The following is a 20,505-nucleotide window of genomic DNA, read 5'->3' on the forward strand; positions in this document are numbered from 1 at the left end:
TTTTTTGGTATAATAATTTTTTTGTTTAAGTGCTGCGTAGAAAATAAAACAGAAGACTATTTGTTCAACAAAAATAGGAGTTCGTATTTGAGCTATAAACTAGCATTCCTGCAATATCCAGAACTAAACATTTAAACCATGTCAGGAAAGAAAAGTAAAGTCTGATTAATAGCACTGAAAGATTTTCCAGCATACTGAAACACAAGCATTCTTCTTTTTCATATTCTCCTAATTTATATGTGTTAAAGAAGAGAAATACTATTTTTCGAGATATATTAGTAGCTTGTTGATTCTCAGTATATTACTTATAAACACCTCACTTGAAAAGCTAATCAGTTTTTAAAATGATGGATTTACATTCTCCGTATCAGAACATTTTCACATTTAGTTAACTTTATTATTTATATTATACTTACTTATTACTTTATTACCACTCTTTGAAACTCTGTCAAGATATATCAATTATTTATTTTAGGAATTAACTATACTGGAGAAAGTAGTTTATCTTCTGTTTTCTTTAGGTGTGCGAACTGGAAAATAGTGCCACCAACAGGTCAGGTACTGAGGGATGGTATAACAGTCTTCTACTTTACTTGTCTACTTATTTCAGGAAAAAGAACAAGTTAACATCTTCAGAATTGCTACACAAGCCTACAGATCCTTCAGCACGAAAATTTGCTTAGGTCTGAATAATCATTAATTGAGAGAGATCTTCATATTAATGAAAATCAGCCAAGAGCTTATTTGCTTCATTAGATAAGTGAAGCATTTTGCAACTCCTTGATGTTGCAATATACAAAGAACAATGTATTCTTATATATGGCCAAATACATAAGTTCATAATCTTTTGAAAGGATACTCCCAGAAAATAAGAAGAAAGACAATTTGTCAAAAATGTTGAAACTGATAAAATTAAAAGGCACTTAGAGATTTCTAAAATTTATTACTAAAACATCATCATTGCCTGAGATCAGTGTCCCAGGTTATGACTGTCCATGAACTTCTCTATGTGAGTTATTAACTACTGGAAATAGTATAAGTGCTGATGTGCCTTCCACAATAACAGGGCAAATGTGCCAGATTTATATTACATAATCCATTATCCAGATGCTTCAACAAGTAGTATATTGTGATTTATATCCTAACAATTAGTAGGATTTAGCTTTCAATACAGCTGTAAAGTATCTTTTAGAAGAATAATTTTTGTTCTTTTTTTCTTAAAGGAAATCAATACCATAGATACCAGCTGTAATCCTTTCTAATGAAATAGCTTTGAAATAAATGGGGAAGTTTTAATGAAGGATAGATGCATTTGACATTTTATTAAACTAAAGATCTATCATACAGATTAACTTTTCTGTCAACTAAGTTGCAAGTTAGGTGCAAATTCAATTGGGGCTTATGCCTAAAAGGTGTTGAGCACTGCTAGTGCTCATTGAAATATGTGAGAGTTAAGGGATGCTCAGCCTATGTCTTCAAATATCAATTCAGAAAAGACTTTTGGTAAGAATTTACAGAAATTATGTTGTTGTATAGAGGGTAACATCTCATTGACTTAGAAAGTCAGCCTGGCAGAGGCCAGATTTCTATAGTTGTTAAGGCACATACTAAGGGCTGGCAGATACCGATGGGATTTCTAGAAGCTCTCATCTCATACTGCAATCAGTAAATGTTAGGGGGTTCTTCTGAAGTCCCTGTTGTACTCATTTCATCACTACTAGGCAATAAATAACTTTGAAATACCATTTTGCAAAAGGTAGGCACTTGTACATGACAGAGGCATTTAAAAATGACAGAGGCCCTCTTGAAAATGTTACTACAATTTACTAAAAACATATTTAATTTTCTAAAAGGGTCAAATCAATCAACTTTGAAATTTACTTCTATTTTACAAACAAGGATACCAGAATCTTTTCCAGAAGTAATAAATCTTCTCAGTGTGTCTATGAGGGAAATAAAGATTATCTCAATTTTTTTCATAGTACAGAGCCAATATGCCTGAGTCTTTCATTAAAGGCTCTCTTTGTTTCATTAATAAATAAATAAATAAATAACACAAATTAGAGATGCAGTAAGCTATTAACACCATCAATGAAGTATACTTACATAGATGTATTTTATATTTGCATCTTGACTTTTACATAAAAAATTATTAAAAAAAAGAGAGGGTCCACAGATTTTCCTGCTTTATTCCGTACTTTTAAGTGCAGTTAGAAAGCATTTGTAAGGGTGGAAGACTATGATTTCTGTATGTGTAGAGATACTCATACTGTGCTGACTTCATAATTAAGATTCTTTTTAATTTAATTAAATCAGATTAGATTATGGTACTGATTATGATCATTTCCACAAATCAGCATTTTAACTAAGTTTCCATGGAAATGCTATATGCCCCTGTTTTCTTTCTAGACAAGGCTATGCCTGTTTAACAACTTGAAAAAGTTTGATGAGGACAACATATTTTGTTTAAGTTACATTAACCGGGGACAATATTTCCTAATTACATTACCAGAAGAAGCATTTAGAGCAGTACTTTTTAGCATGGGAAACCCTCCATCAGTGAACCCATCTTAATCTCTGAAAAACAGGAAACATCATCATTGCCTTTGCTTATCACAATGAAAACGTGCTAACTGGTCTTATATTTATAAAATAATCTCTTTTATTAAATGACAGTGCTGGTCTTGTTTTACAATCTTCATACTGAAAGACATTATCCTATTGCATCTGAATTTCTGATAAACTTCTAACAGAGAGCACATGCCTATGAAGTCTGGGTGGTCCAGTGGCTTTAGCAGTGAAATGGAGTTTGAATACTGGCTCTGTTCCTTGCTCTGATGTTTACCTGTTGTGCAACCTTGAGCAACTCATCCTACCTTTCAGCTCTCCGTTCCTTGTTAGTAAACTGGGAGGAAGGGCATTTCACATTCTATCAAAAGTGATTTGAATTTTATGAACAAAAGCAGTAACAGCTAAGTATTATAATCATACGTTGCACATTAGGGTGTGATCTGGAAACAGGTATAACAACTTGCATGAAGCATTTCTGGGTGAGAAAAATATGGCAGGATTTGAAAAACCTGTATTCCACACTACAGCACTTTCAGTTTCACAAAATACAAATTTTCACTTAAGAGCTATGTTTGGAACATTATATCCCGAAGTCATCAAGAACTATCAATTACAGAGAAAGAGAGTCGTCTACTTTTTTCTTCTTCCTAGAGGGTTTAGAGAAAGACAGCTTGTAGCAGTAATGAAAACCTATTTAAGATCTTACCAACACCAAAAAACAGAGGTATGGAAATGATTAGTTCTCTAAACTAGGCATACGATGCATAACTTCTTCAGCTTCTAAAAACAGAAGCCTACTTTCTCCCAATAGGCACTTTCAGAAACAGAGAAGACAGTAATACTATTCTTTGAACTTATCTATTCTAACTCTGCTGAAACACAGAGATGGAGAGAAATTGGACACCACGCAATGTACTGTCCTTTTGAAAAGGGAAATGGATAAAAAGTCTTAACCAAAACATGAGGTCAGCCCTACCACTATGTTCAAAAATAACATCCTGCAAAACACAATGAAAGCAAATATAAAGGAGATCAAAATATACACTTTTTGACCAAGACAGCTATAGCTGTTTGGACAGACAAAGCTCAACTAGGATGGGAACTTTTGAGATTTTGTTCTATTTTAAATGGTATTAAAATAAGCCTTTGGATATAAAAGAGGGTACTGGTTTGCATTAATTATAGTATGTACTACCTGCGTACTTACAGCTTTACTCGGTGGTCATGAAATAGAAGTCAAACAATAACACTAAAGACAAAAAGACGAGAATAACATTTAAATCTTTCCTCAGCTTCAGATGTGATAGCCTACTTTTATACAGTATTTTTTCTTTATACTTGCCCACGGGGTTTCCAACTGCCATTATAGAATTGTTCTCCTACCAACTAATGCAGGTGCTTAACCCAGAAAGTTCATCCTCAGCATGTTAAGGGATAGTGAAGTAGAGACTACAGTTACAAGCTTGCTAATAATTTTGGTTTGTACAGAAAATAATAATAATAATTAAAAAAAAACACACCTAGACATGGCTCGATATTATGACTGACAGGACTTCTTCATTTATGCCAATCTTACTATAACATTTTCCGTTTGGTAAGATCCTTCTAATAATTAAATCTCATGGAAGGATTTTCATTTTTAATAAGTCAAGAAATGGCAAATATTGTACACCGTAGATAATCTATAAATTGGGATCACTGTTGAATAAGCTATATTCTAGTAATGAGAAAAGAAACCACAGAATGCACAGAATGAGGCCCTTTTGTGATTCTGGGGATAAAAAGAGGAAACTAAAGCAGACAAGACGATCATGAATAAGTTTAAAAGAGTAAGAACAGTGAAAAAGCAATTTTCCTTAAAAATTTCAATCTTTACTTTCCTTTACTTGACATTAAATTATCCCAATAAAGTAGATTCATTACTGCTGCTATAAACTGCACACCTCTATAACAAGGCTTTTATTACACCTTCTTTTTATATTTCATAGCTACTTTTTTTTTTCTTGTTTTGGTTTGTAGTTTGGCATTGTTGTTTTGTTTTCACTTTATTTAAATGTATATTTATTACTCCTGCATAAATTTCCTCCCAGGGTATCTGAAATCCTTAATCATCATCCCAATATTTTTCTCCCACATGACATTTTTAGAATCAAGTTCCATGGCTTTTAAGAGTTCTGCTTATGTCAGAGGGGTAAAAAGGTTTATATTTCAGTACCTGTTAAAGGAATTTAATTATCCAACAAGTTCTGTTTGGATACACTGTTCCTGTTGTTACTGTTCTTTGCTAATCTGTATCAGATTTTCCAGCATTGTAATTCTTATTAATAAAATGCACTCTGCAAGACAACTTATTTTTCTGTTTCCTTGCTTTTTTTCTTTGAAAAGAGAACCTCTCAGTGGTTCAGAATTTTACAAATTCTGAACAGAAACATAATTATCCTTTATGCTAAGTTTCCCAGAATTTATCATGTCTGCAAACAGCAGAACTGAATAAACTTGAAGGGTAAGAAATGTATCTTTACACCTGTCTTACTCTGTCACTTCTTTTTAAACATTCTGTGGGAAAAGGAACTTTAAAACACATGGTGTTTAAAATTTGCTTTGAGGCTAAAAACAAAAAAAGAAAAAAAAAAAAAGAAATACAGAGGATATCAGTATGTCATGATGTCATGTGATCTCTAGGATCTTGTAGTATACAGAAGACCTTTGGTGCTGCTCCTATAGCAGTTAGAGCAGTCAGAATGATATGGATATCCAGAGTGGGAAAACAAGAAAAGCAGCTATGTACTGCTTTATAAAATATATTTGTTATTGAAATTAAGACCATCAGCAGCAAGTATATGTATCTGGCTCATTGCTGTTCACTGGAGTCATATGGAAAGTGTTTCCTATATTCTTACTCTTCCTATGAAATAGTCCCATTGACAATGAACACTGATGTTACAGTTTCTATTCATCCATATCTAGAGGCCTGCTAGGTTTTTTTGTTTGTTTGTTGATATGTAAATATGGGCATTCCCAACATTAATCAGTGAATTTTACTGAACTACTACTATCCTGCCATAAAAGCATGAAAGGAATTTGTATGAGTTCTATTTCATAACATCATTGGTGAGCAGCAGCTTAAGACAGAGTAACATCTACTGCCTTTTACTGTATTTCTTCATGCACTGAGAATATTTCAAAATCTTTTTAGAATAAGTTGCTCAAGAAAATTCCTTCCAACTCTTTCAATAAATTGACCATTCAGAATGTACAGGAAATTTATGTTTTGTTACTAAGTTTGAGCCCAGGGTGAGATATGACCATGGAGAGTAATTCTTTCTAAATATAAAAATAAGAAAATGAAAATACTAAGGAAAAGGTTAGAAAACAACTTTGTCTTCAGTGTAGAATGAATAAAGTATTCAGAACTATAGTGAAAATTACCTCAATTACAACATATTTAAGAGAGGATAAAAAGGATATAAAATGTTTAGACAAAACAACGTGTACACTCATCCTTATTCTTACGTGTATTTTTCTAGGTCCTGTGTTTTTTCCTTTCATTTCTGTTACCTTTTCGTCAAGCAATGCAGGTTTCTACTTACAGTTACAGCAAAATGAATTCATTAATGAAGCCTAATCATGTACACTTTGCCTACACATACAAAGATGTTCAGCTGTACTACAGGCAATTACCCTTCATCAGGAAAAACCTGAACTCCCCCACACATACCAGTTCTATTAGTGACAGAACAAATACCCTGCTGATACATACATGTATAATCTGCCTCTAGCCACAACTTCATCTGGCTTGCAATTAAGGTAAAGTAATTTCACATCTCTCTTCCTTGCACTTCTCATTCTGAAGGCCTTGCACCCCTTGTAATAAACTTTCTACTTTCTACCTACCTACATACCTACTATATGGTTAGTGCTTGAGCATTTTCCAGGCAACCCCTTCCCACATTCATATACTGCTTATTTAGTTATGGGTAAAGGAGTACAAGCCAAGTTGGCTTCTAACTAATTATATTAGAGTAATTATGTTATATCACAACAAATTGCTGACTATTCTTTTTACTGGATTGAAAGTCTCACATCACGTTAGATAATTAAAAAAACTGAAAAAAAATCTGCAGACAAAGGATTGACCCAAACAGCTGTCTCCAGATTATCCACAAAGAGATGGATATTAATAAGAATTTTCCAGTCAAAACCAGAACACTTTGGGGATTAATGCACTTCTGGCCTAAACTGAGAAGGTGCTCACCTAGGCAGCCCCGGTGATACCAACTGACACTGTAGCAAACATCTCAATGGCTTTCAGTTTGTTGCAAATAGCAGAATAAGTCCCCCAGAGCTACCCAGCTTCCTTCCCCCACTGTAAATGTGCACCTGGAATGCTGTGTGCTCCTGCGCATCTAGTCCACTATTGTATCTCATACACTGGCCCCAACCAGAGGTGTCAGAAGAAGGTGTAAAAATTCTGATAAATAATAATTATGGTGGAAAAAAATTGCCCAGGGGGAAAGGTTTTTCTCCATAACTTGTGTCATTAGTGGTTGAATAAAGCCCTTAAGAGTGAAAGTTTATATACCTTCTAAATTATTGTTTTTTTTTTTTTGTCTCACAAGGTAACTATGGCTCCAGATTACATATGCATCCTACTAATTTCTGGCCCAAGGATAACTTCCAGCAATGTGCTCTATAGATTCATTACTCATTTTATAAGCAAGTGCCAGATGTATCTAAGTGAGGCAAAACAAGTCACTGAAAATAGAAGAAAATGGGGCTCTTCCCTCAAAGTCAGTGATCCAAAATACAAAAATCACAACTTCCTGCTGGTTTCCTCATTTCTAGAATTAGAAAATACTGGTTCATACCTTAAAGAGTTACTAACAGACAAATCATAATGATTGCTAAAGAGAGGCATGAGCAACCTTTGGATATAAATTATGCCTCCTTACCTTTGTGATAACTAAGATTTGATGTCATTAGTCTCTGCTTGTTATTACTCTCCCCTTACTCTCCCTAACCACTAAGACTTCTGAATAAATCTACACAGACGCACAGACACCTTCTGAAATTTACTCCAGCTTTTTAAGGTTCCTCAGTGTTCCTCAAGCCTAATTTGGTTTGGTCCACAGACTTATACTTCTCAGGTGGAAGGCAGACAAGAATAGTTTCCAATGCCTTCCTCTATTTTTTTTCTACTTTTGAATATCTAGTTCCTTGACCGGCACAAGTTGAGAGGGTCCTAAACAGTTTCAGTGCACGGATTGCCTTTGTAGAAAGAAAAACATTTAACAACAAAGGCATATGATAGTTGACTAACAAATACAGATCCAAAATGAAGAGGAGTTTGCATTGCCCATAGTTTCCTTCAGGGCTTTCAGCAAGAGTTTAGCTATTTTACTAATCTGAAGACATACATTAGAAAGGCAAAAGCTCATACCATTTCCCTGCAAGCGTTGCAGCTTTAATACCTTCCCACCCAAAAGCAGCTGGAAGCAAGTCTAATAGAGAGAATGTACAGAATGTACAGAAATCATCTGTTGGGGGTTTAGCAGGTTTTTGTTTTTGTTTTTGTTTTTCCTTTCTTTCCGTCTAATCATGTCTGTCTGGGCTTGATACTCAATGTAGTCAATATGTTGTAAATTTTAACTATTTGTTATATTTATTTGTCTCTTTTCTGCTAGAGTATAATTCACATAATTCTTTAGTTTTTCTTTAGTGTAGAAGAGATTATTTTTTTTCTACATACTACTCCTTTCAAACAGAAAGCAATAACTAGTGTAACAAAGTATATGCTGGCACAGCAAACACTGAATTTCCCCTACCAGTAGGCAGGCTAGGACATTAGTTGACTGGGCTGTCTTGCCATTTGCAATGGGAAACGTATCTTGTTACAACAGGGCACAAGTTAATTTAAGCAGTCACAATAACACAGTTACTGCACCACATCAGACAACTGAAAAAGAATCCTGCTGGTTCTTCAAAAGGCCAGAAACAGAGTAGATTTCATGGTTGTTTTGTTTCTGGCAGATCTCTACCTGTGTCACAACTATAATTTTCCCCACATCAGACTTCTCTGTCATAACCAAAGTATTATTACTAATAAATGGGAATAGAATATGGATTATAGGTTAGGGAAAATTCCGTTTACAAAATATGTATATGAGTTCTCAATATAAGGAAAAAATAGCCGCATCTACATGAAAAGGAAATTGACAGATTTAATCATATGTTTCCAAATCTGAACTGGCATGAAGATTTAAAATAATAATAATAATAATAATAACTTCTTACACCACAATTCAGAGTACATAAAACAACCTCTGCATTATTGTTGGAACTGAACCTCCCACAGTGCTCAACTTTCTGTGACCCTGTCCTACAAACATCTCTTTAATATTATGAGTGCTAAAAATAATACAATTATAGCAGCACAGGCTTACCTAAAATAAGAGAGGCAGTTTAGAGATGTTCTTTATGGCTTCCATTAGATTACAAAAAAGTGCTGCAGAAGCTTGCAAGTCTACCCGGTCAGCAAACATGAGTTAAAAAGCAACAGCTAGTTAAGAATGAAAAAAACAAAGCCAACCTAACAAAAAAACATCTTCGAATTCATGAGCTAAAATAAAATTTTAGATTCCAAAGAGAATTTAAAAGTGTGAAAAAGTATTACCATACAAAAAATACCAGAATACCAAACAAAAGCAGAATACCTAGCACCTCCTGTAATATAACCAAAAGTCATGAAAAGGGTTACCATTATTGCAAGGAATGGGTTATTTCAAGGACAGAGGAGTGTCATCTGTAGCAGCAGGTACCTGAGGTAAAATTGTTCTTTTAAAGTACAAAGCAGAACACCTGGCTACAATTTCTAAGGATTATGGTATTTTACAATCACCCTGTTTACATTTAGTTCTGTTTTCATTAAAATGATTCACTGGTACTGCTTAGGATAGGCTTGTTTATGTATTTGTATGTATGTAAAGATACATGGCTTGGGAAGGGAAATAAATTATTTATGTAGTAAGATAAATGTATTGTGCAGCCAAACACAAACACAAGCACAAGAGAAGTGATTTGCTTTTACCTCTATGCTAAACTACAGTCTTCTTTCATCCTGTTTCAGGATGATGTATCATTCCCCATGAAAGTCAAGGACAATATGGTCTGCCATTTGCAGCACTATCCTAATATCTTCAAGAAGAACAGTCACGTTTACTTTAGAAAATGTCTCTTCTCCATTCTCTGGCACTGCCCAGCAATATTCACTGTTCCTTTGGATACCTTGACTGATTTCAGAAACAATTCAGCAAAGCACACAATAATAACAGTTATAACTCTGTACACAGTTTCCTTTAGAACATGCTTACTGAACTATTGTAGCACACTGCATCTCTTCTCCCAGGCCAAGAAAAGGGGATTAAAGATGTCCACTGAAGAGGGCTGGACAGCAGGTTGAGAGAGGAGACCCAAAGGACAAATGGACTCAAAGGGAGGGCTAACAGATCTAATGGGAGATTTTTATATATATTTTATATGTATATATATATATATATATATATATATATATAGTGTGTATATATATATATATATATAGTGTGTGTATATATATATACATATATATATATACATATACATACACGTATATATATAAAAGACCAGGCAGGCAGGTGAGATAGGGACATGGTCAGAGACAAAAAGCTGACCTGGAAGTTAGAGAGAGGACTAAATCTGGTAGAAGGTAGCAGACATGAGAACTCCTTTGGAGCTCCCTTGCTGGAAATACCCAAGTTTCAGCTTGAAAGGGCCCTGGATAATCTCATGTAAGGCCTTGCTTTCAACAGCAGTTTGGAGCAGATGATCTCCATATGTCCCTTTCAACCTTCACTTGTATGTAATACCTTCCATCATATTGCATGCAGCATACAAATTTTGTTCCAGAAAATGAGCTTTATTTGACCTTCTAAAAAGCACCTAAAAGAATTTGGACTCATGCAAGCAATGCTACATGTAAGAACTGTCCTGAAAGCTTCTGATCACACAACTTCCCTCCTCATAGGAAAACTAACAGATGGAGTGATCATATGACCTTGAAAGACACCATTATACCAGATCACTAATTCCTTGAAACACCTTTGAATTATTTCACAGTCACAGGTCATTATTCCTTTTGTTATTGTAGCAGGTACAATATGAATGAGTTACATTGAAGAAATAACAAAAAGGCAAATCAAGGCACCCTAAGAACACAGCAAGTACAATTTTCGTACCACCTGCCCTTTCTTTCCAGTATGTTTGGAAATAAATTTCTGCAGTATTCTCAGTGACCATACCAATACTTATGCCATTTTATAAAAGAAGCCACCAGTTCTGTGTTCCCACGGAAGAAAATCCTGTCAGCACAACTAATGGATATCAGACGAATAAGCTTAGAAGCACAAGCAAGTGCACTGTCAAAACCATGTCATTAACCCACATGCCTATTTGTAGCAATATTATACACCCCACTGCCTCCAGTCACAGCTCAAGATAATCAGAATCCATGTTCAGAGTCATCTGATCTTGCAAAAACTGACAAAGTACTGCTAATAATCCACCACAGTTCAGAAACTATACTGGATTTTAAAAGGCAGCTCTTTTTTTGTGCCTTGTATTTGAGGCAGATTAAATCATTAAAAAGGCAGGGGTATCAGGTCATGATTTGTATGTTACAGCTGTCCAGTTAGAGTTGACAGACACTCTTTGCATGGGCTGTTGACTGATTAAAAGGCAGAGTAAGCCTCTGAGAGTCATAAATGGTAAATGGATGGGGGGGGGGGGGGGGATTGTGATAAAGAAAAATACAAAGGCTGATGGAGTAATTCACTAGGAAGAGTTGCACTTCTACTGAAGCCACAGATACTATCTAAAAAAAAAAAAAAAAAAAAAGAAAGAAAAAAAGGCACAAAAGAAACTGGATGAACACACTACAGATTTGAAGGAGGAATCAGAATAAAGTGTATGTTACTATTCTAATTCAGAAAGCTGGACTGAATCTTCTGCCAGGTGGGGAACAAGCAAAGCAGAATGACAGGTGAGATACTGAAGCATTCAGATGAAAAATAAAATGACTCTATTCTCTAGGCATTTCCTTAATCTGTGTTTATTTTTTAATTTTACATTGGCAGCTGTATGTTGGCTTCTGAAGACAACTGTTGCAGAACAATATAATGAACTGAATTTATTGCTTACCTTGTTTGCAGGAATGCTGGATTCTTTCAAATGATTTTTACAATATAGAAGTAAAGAAATGCAGAAGATGTTTGCAATTTTAATATAAATACTATTTCATTTTAAAATGAAAATTCATGAGGAGTTTGCAAGTTAAACTGCAGTTTCAAATGAAGTAAAACTTTAATTTATACATCCATTATATTTAATCTTACAATAACACAGTTATTCCTTCAATATGGTATTCCTTGTTAGTAATTAACATTCGATCTCTGTAAGCCAATAAACAGTATGTCTTTTAATTTTCAAAGGTTTTCAAGTAGTAACTGACTAAGTATTTTTCATTTTGAAACAGTAAATAGTAAAAAAAAAAAAAAACAAAAAAAAAAAACAATGTTATAAAAGGATTTAACACTCTGAGTCAAAGAAACTCAAATCACTCAACATCATCTGATTTTTGTTTTTTTTTTTTTAAATAAATTTCATGCATGAAATGGCACTTTGTTTACAAAGGAAGATCACTAGCAGTACATGAAAGGTAAAAAATATTATTTTTTCTGTTAAAGCTGACCTGAACATCAGGGAGCAAATTATAATTATAAATAATAAATATTATTAAGTGCTTCTGTGAACTCACTTTATCTTTTTAACAGCTCCTTGACAAATGTTTGCAGAGTGTGTAGAAATTTGTATCTCTGGGAAGTACAGCTGGAATTCAGATATGGGAATTAAGCAATATGTGTAAACATAGATATTTTAAAGAACAAATTTAAAGGATTCAAATTTCTGAAAAAAAAAAAAATCAGTTAACTGTTTTTATACCAACAGTTAGAACTTTTTATTCTTTTGACAGCACATTAACATTTTTTTTAGGTAGTAAACTAGTAGATTTTTAGGCAGAAACTAGTAAAAATGCAAAAAAAAAAAAAAAAAGGCATAAGATGTCTCAAAATTATTACTACCACAAAAAAAGAGAAACATTATAATTTAGTAATTTTAGAAACTCAGTAGAATTCCCTTCAAATATCACAGCTTTGCTGATGACAAAACCCCCTGAAAACTGTTTGTACTTAAGATAAAGCCGTGGGAAGTACTTCACTTTAAGACTGCAGAAGCACTTCATTCTGGATGATAAAATTATTTCAGTACTATCTGTAACTTGCTAATGCACTGTAAAAAATATGACCTATATTTATGCTACCTATAGTTTTTGACATATATCCTTTATATATATATATACCCTTTGCTCTTGTTATTGACCCCTATGGCCACAAGACAAACAATTTATAATAATTTCAAATCATTATTGCTTCTTTCATTTGTGATACAGGTAGCTGGCCTTGGGTGCTGAGTTTCATCTTGCCAATATATGTTGCTCACGGATGTCCTGAAAAATGTACATGCCATACAGTTTCAAAGACTGCAGACTGCAAGAATAGAGGACTTAGAGAAATTCCTGCCCACTTACCTCCTGGAATTCAGATACTACAGTTGCAGAACAACCATATTTGGAGAATCAACGAAAATGCATTTACTGGAACACCATTGCTCAAAATATTAGACTTATCTAATAATTCTCTCTCAAGTTTGGCACCAGGTACTTTCCAAAAATTACGATATCTACAGGTTCTAAACCTAACCAGAAATTTGATTCATTATATAGAAAACAAGACTTTCAGTTTCCTCCCACACCTCAAAGAACTGGACTTGTCATCCAACAGCATTATACGTTTGCCTGAGACTTTTGGAAACAGTACAGGGAATATAACATTGCTGTCTGTGAAACACAACAAACTCCAGAAAATGGAAAGAGTTCTGCTGGAGTCGCTTCCAAACCTGAAAGTTGTTCTTTTCAAAGATAATCCCTGGCAATGTAACTGCAATGTCTTTGGCCTGAAACTGTGGCTGGAAAGTTTTTTATACAGAGGTAAGGAATTCTTCTCATTACATACAACGCACATAAGGACACTTAACCAGCATCTAAATGTTCTTTGCTGCTGTGGTTTAACAATTTACCTCACACCTTGCATCATCCCCTCAAATAAGCATACTAAAATACATGCTTATACATTGCTCAGAATATGTGTGCTTTCAAAATTACAGGTGGCAAAACAGAATCATAGAGGATCTTTGCAGAGAATAAGTGTGGATATATACAGTGTGCATATATACATTCTGAAAATACATGTAAGTAGTAAGCATGCACGTATATATCCGTATCTCTTTATATTAAATCTGCATCTATCTCTATTTCTACATGAAATCTGCATATCTATCTCTATATCTATCTGCATAACAAGGGTTATTTGTGCACATACACTTGTTTTAATTCTACGACAGTTCTTCTGGTAGAAACCAGTCTACTGTTCAGAAGTTTTTTAGCTGGTACATGAGGATAAACATCAACACAGATAGCAATACCAATTTAGCTTTAGAGAACTCAATATTCTAATTTAAGACTCTCTTTAAATTATCACTTGGTAGCTCTTTATATATTTTTTTTTAAATTTAATTAGCTCATTACCTAAATGTGTGCAGTAACACCTTGTACAAGCTTACTTTTGTCTAGTGTTGCTTCCTAATTTGTTGTTAACTAGGAGTAGTACTAAATTTGCTAGCAATGTCCTCACAGATATCACAGAATCACAAAATCACAGAATTTCTAAGTTGGAAGAGACCTCTAGATCATCGAGTCCAACCTCTGACCTAACACTAACAAGTCCTCCATTAAACCATATCATTAAGCTCTACATCTAAACGTCTTTTAAAGACCTCCAGGGATGGTGACTCAACCACTTCCCTGGGCAGCCTGTTCCAATGCCTAACAATACCATCACACAGGAAATTCTGTACATAAAAGTAGCCTTAATTTTTGGTCACACATGCTTTTAAATATATTCAAGAGTTATGCTGTATACAAGAATATGATTTAATTCTTTTATATATCTCTGAATTTGTTTTGCTTACTGAGTTCAGAGAAACTTCGAAATTCAAGGTGATTAAAATAAAGAAAATGAGCATTCATCATCCCAAAGCATTGTTGTTCATATCCATTTTACCTGCAGTCATTGTATGCAGAAAAGGAATTAAGCATTAAAAGAAATGTCTTTCTTTCCCCTGGGAGGTATGTTTGAAAATGGAGAATTCAAAACAGCAGTGTAATTAACTTGTCTCTAAATCAGACTTTGATGCTTGAATGTGATATAAGATACTGATTACCTATCTGTAAATGAAGGTGACCCATAGTGTGAAGATGGTTGATGTGGCCTGTAAGTGACTGGGCTGCCATCTTCAAGCATCAGAAGTCTACAGGCCAGCTGAAAAGCTGTAATGTCTATGCAGGTATGAAGGAAGAGTCTTCTGGGGGAGGTAAAAGCACTGCTGGAAGTAATCTTTTAGAATAGACAAAAAGCTAAACGCCTCTCAGGGTTAAAATCTTAATACTTTGGATTGGTAAAATATTAAATGATCCCAGAGCTTAAAGTTGCATTATGCTGGAACCATTCCCTACAACATATTTCAGAAGGGGTTTTGAGTTCTCTGTGCAGAAGAATTTAATGATCCAAGTAAACATACCAGATTATTTTAATTACTCTGCCAGCAGCATAAATTCCATATATTATTTTAAAAACCAACATTATTTAGAAATTCAGTGATGCCCTTCCAGTTTTCTGAGCATTGCATAGATAAGTAAAATGAAAACTTGCAAGAGATCTTAAAGGAAGCCAACATAAAGTGTGCTCTTCTATGTTTGTCCTTCCCTGAAATTACTTGTGTTACTTGTGTGAATCATATGAAGAAAAGCAAGTTGTATTGCACATTCTTATTACTTATACAGTGTACTTATGACAAAAGATTACTGTGGCTCTACAAACATTTAAGTCCTAACAAAGCACTGCTAAAGATGGAATACAGTCTGAATTTGGCAGTATTAAGTGATTTGTCCAATACAACTCTGAAAGATAAATTTTAGCTGAATCCAGCTCAGGTAATTGACATTTGATGCACACTCTTAAATAATTATAAAAAATTCTTCAATTCAGGCAGAACTCTAGTCTTCTATCCCAAGCACAGAAATTTTAGTTTCTTATAATCTTAGAAGGACCATGCTTGTAGAATTTGGTAATTTATGTATATCCAAATTCAAACTAACTCGTTGGAGGTTCCTGGAACCAGGCTTTACATTTGGCTATTAAAAACCAAGTGACAAGCTGCTATGCTTATATGTCTTAGAACATCATCAATATTTGTGGAAAAGTAGTCTCCACATTTCAGCTTGAGTTCATCTATATTCAGTATTTTCTCAAAAAAAATCCTTTCCAAGATGAAAATTTCTGTGCCTGCCTTTAAATAAAAGGTGGTTTATTTCAGATAGAGAACAGGGAGAAAATTCAGCTGACTCGATTGAGTTAAATTTTCAAAATATGTAAACATTGGTTTTGGCCTTGTTGACTTCTCAACACACTATACCCCTAAAGCCATGATATATAGACTAATTAGAGCCCTGAAGGCTACAAACAGTGTGTGTTGCTCTACACGCCAAGGAACAACAGCGTGATTTACCAGGACTACTTCACTTCCCGTTATACTAAGAACATCCTTCAAGAGAGAGCAGAAGCTGGCTGAAAGCAATCATGAAGTTCACCATTTGAACAAGCTAATAGACTGATTAATCCTAACTCCTTTAGATCTCTGAATATTTTCTTACCATGAACTTGAAAACATTTCTCAGGTATACAGCTTACTGAACTTTCTCTTTGCTTTGTTGCAATTAGTGTATGATGTCAGAAGAATGATTCATGAGAAATGAATGATTGAAAGGGGATATTTCAGTCAAGTGGAATAAGTTTACTAAGTATATTTTTTCAATTTTTATTTATGTAATATTATGTAGTATTTATGTAATATTAAGTAATGGTAGAAATTTGAATGCAATGAATTTGCTGTTAGCAATGTCTTACTTTTTATTTATGATTTCTTTCAACAACTCCTTTTGTTTCTTGCTTTAGCATCCATCAAGCACAGATTACAATTCCTGATGAATTAGTACTTACAAATTATTTCTTCTATTAGTATTAAAGTGTAATAATCTTATCTTTGGTATAGCTGAAAAAAGATGCAGCTATAAATCTTCAAAAGTATGAAGTCAAAGCTGACTATAAGTGTAATTCATGCATGTGTTATTTTTACATGAAGAGAGCTCAGAAATTATAATAAAATCATAACAATCATAATCTTTTTACTTTTTTTTTTTTTTTTCTTTTTTAAAGGAGGAATAAGTGATGGCATTATCTGCTCAACACCAGGGATTCGGAAGGGCAAGGACCTCCTCAAAGTTCCTTATGAGCTGTTTGGGGCATGCCCTCTTACAGCAGCTCATGTTCATCTGACTAGCATTCATCACCATAACTTCGAGCACCGAAGTTCTCTGAAGCATGCTCATCACAACGAACACGCAGAAAACAGCTGGTCAAACTGTGATCCCAAACCAAAGCCAAGGCCTGTTAGTTTGCGTCATGCAATTGCCACTGTAGTAATAACCGGAGTTGTCTGTGGAATTGTGTGTCTAATGATGTTGGCAGCTGCTGTTTATGGTTGTGCCTATGCTGCAATTACTGCTAAATACCACAGAGAACATTTAGCCTCAGCAAGACAGCATGGGACTCCTGAGGAAAAAGAGCCATTCAATAGTTCCTTGGCTTGAGTTACTTTTGTCTTTGGTTTCTCCAAAATAAAGAGCCCTCACTTCAGTTAAAAAGACCAGAATCTAAATAGAATTGATTTAATAGTTATGACTGCTTTTCTTTCCCTTTTCACATTGAAGAAATTTTATGTACACATGTATATTAATTCCTTGGAATAAATATAAAAACTTCATGTAGCAGAATGCAAATGTATCTGCAGTTTTTGCTGTATATTCTGAAGCCTCTATGTAAGGTTGAGTGCTAAAGATAATGAAATTTTGATGTAGGCCTTTCCAAGTATTCCATTCTTCATGACTAGCTCTTGAGGTAATATTAGTACAATATACGACTTATGATGTCAAGCCAAGTCACTACCCAACACAAAAGAGCTTTCTGCAAAGAAAAATACAAAATAGTTATAAATGAGGAGATTTTGAGATCTTAGATTATCTGATATGTATTCCAAAATACAATTCATAGCCATTTTTAGAACTGGGCAGTCCATACACTGCCAGTGATAACTTAGAACATTTTTTAAAACATTTCTAAATACATTCCACTTGCCAATCTGCCCTAGGAGACAATAAATAAACACTACATCCATTATGTAGTTTAGAAAACAGGAAGTGCCTTGTTAGGCATCACATTTCATTTTTAAAGTACTTACTGGAGAAGAAGGAAGAGAGTTGAGACATCACAGGAAGAGGAAGGAATATGATGCAGGTACAAGCACTGAGATAAGTATAGATAGCATATATGAAGAGACATTACCCATTCTACTAGCAGTATACATGCCTGCTACAGACGTTTCTGAAGCTTCTTAATCCCAAATCCACACAACTGCTCCATTTTGAAAATTTCAGGTCTCCAGAGGCAGCCCTAATCAGAATGCTGCCCTTCAGCAGTAAGGATAATATAGCTCCATGTTTACACGTTCTAGTTCTCACAGAGAAAACATTCAACTGAATTCGTTCAAGGATCTGCCCTTTCTGCAGTACAGTTTTGCCATCAGAGGAAATCAAAGCCAAAACAGAGCAACATAAATTTAGGGCGGAAAGATTATTTTGAACATGCAGAAGTATTTTTCAAATATTTGATAGAAATAATAGTTTAAAGACAACTAAGAGAGATCAGCTACTCCACCTACCCTTTCTGAGACTAGATGAAGTATATCTGGACTATTTCTGACAGAAATTTTTCTAAGGTGTTTTTAAACCTCTCCAGTGACATGGATTAAAGACCTGTTTAGGCAGCTGATGAAGAAATCAACTGTGCTTGTAGTCTGCAGGTTTTTTTTTTTTTTCTCAGCATCTATCCTAAACCTGCTTTGATGAAAATATTGTTGGTGGGTTTTATAGGCCAGAAACTTGAGGACAACACCTGAGTAACACTCCAAAAGGGCAAAAGGAAGCTGTGACATGGCATTCAGAGACCTCTGATTTCCTTACAATGGATGGGTTCCCTGAGAAAGCTATTCTAATAACAGCCTCAACTGAGTAATGGGCTATATGTCAGGAGTCATGTAACCCTTGCTCTTATCTACTTAGTAATAATTGAAACCTAAATTTTAAAGCTTATTCCTGCATCTGCAGTTACTTTCATGTCCAGAGAAAATTAAGCATCTCAGTCTTAATGTAAATCTAGCAGACACTGAAAACAATTAATTTAAAAACAAGTAATCTTCCCTTCCCTCCCTCTCTCGTAACAGTTAAGTACTTCTTATTATAGGCTGTCCTCATTCCTCTCTGTCGTGGACTAAAAAACCCAAGCTGTTCCAAAATTTCCTATGAGGCCATATTTTCCAAACTTTTTTCACCCCCTGCATTCCCTGGAACCTTTTTGGTTTTTATTATATTTTAAATGTGGTATCCCACACCAGGCACATTACCTTCATCTAAGACATTATCAGGACAGAATCTATTAGAATACTTATATTCAGGCTTTCCAAATCTCTTGATGATGTATCTCTGAACTATCTCTGAAGTGAATTTGATTCTTTTTCTTTTCTTTTGAAATATTTTCTAAATTTTAATGAACAATCTCTTTTCAGAGCTCATTCAGGTGCGGAGATCTACATTTTCTACTCTTGTATCCATTTAGCAGGACAACATTTTGCAAAGCAAAATACAGTTTTGCAGACAGAGAATACTGAAATAATTCAAGATAGGATCTTACTGCCCATAGGAAAAAAAAAATGAGTCAGAAGCCAAATCACGATGTCTTCCTATGGTGACCACCTAAAATGAGCACAGCTCCATTCAGAGTTCAGATCCTAAAATAAAAGTTAATAAACCTCCAGCCTCCATGGAGATTTTACCCACTGTCTTATAATAGGCTTAGATACAGCAATGCAGCTTCCATTACAAGTAAGTTCATATTTCCGATGTCCTCAAGCAAAGTAAAAATATAGTTTGATTAAATATTTCCTTGGTAGTAATAACCAGTCTTAGTCTTTAAAGAACAGTCCTATTTAAAAAAACAAAAAAAAAAAAAAAAAAAAAAAACTTTTGATCCTTTTGATTTTTCTTACTGTATGAAAGTGAAAAAGAGATAATGAAGGGCACAACAACATTTAAAGGAACTCTTTCCAAGTCAAATTTGAGATGCTTTGGGGATTTTCATGCACACATAAGGCTGTAAATTGATACGGAGTTCTGCCAGAAAGCAAAGTATTTTGTATTTCCATTTGTTCATTCTGCTAAAGGAGTACAGCAAGCCAATTCATGCCAAGTCTGATTTATACTTTCTAAATTGATTTTAAGAAAAGAACAAAAAAAAAAAAAAAAAAAAAAAAAAAAGAGGGAAATGTCTCATTTAACTCTGTTAAGAGTATACAAATTTACAATTGTTTGTAGTTAATAAATTCCAGTTATTTATGATGACAAGAAAACAACAGGCAGGCAAAAGAGAAACGCATTTACTTAATTACTTAAACTAATAAATGCAAAATTATTTATTTTCAATAAAGGAAACTGAATGTTCAACTACTGAAAAATAGAGATAAAAGGCACAGTTTGCTGCCCTTAGCAATTGTTGACTG

General features: G+C 34.3%; 2 protein-coding genes across 2 annotated transcripts in view; one reads left to right on the forward strand and one right to left on the reverse strand.

Moving 5' to 3' along the window:
- The window catches only part of CACNA2D3 (calcium voltage-gated channel auxiliary subunit alpha2delta 3), a gene marked incomplete at both ends in the record, with an annotated part of 463,508 nt that overhangs the window by 60,009 nt on the left and 382,994 nt on the right, over positions 1–20,505 (reverse strand). The gene's annotated exons all lie outside the window — the stretch shown is intronic.
- Positions 10,255–17,485, forward strand: LRTM1 (leucine rich repeats and transmembrane domains 1; the record flags this gene model as incomplete). The annotated part of the gene is made up of 3 exons (XM_084292636.1): positions 10,255–10,312; positions 13,112–13,708; positions 17,052–17,485. The coding sequence occupies 3 exons, from the start codon at positions 10,255–10,257 to the stop codon at positions 17,483–17,485; spliced, it is 1,089 nt and encodes a 362-aa protein (XP_084148762.1).

Source organism: Netta rufina (assembly GCF_964035555.1).
Source record: "Netta rufina genome assembly, chromosome: 10".
Taxonomy (NCBI): Eukaryota; Metazoa; Chordata; class Aves; order Anseriformes; family Anatidae; genus Netta; species Netta rufina.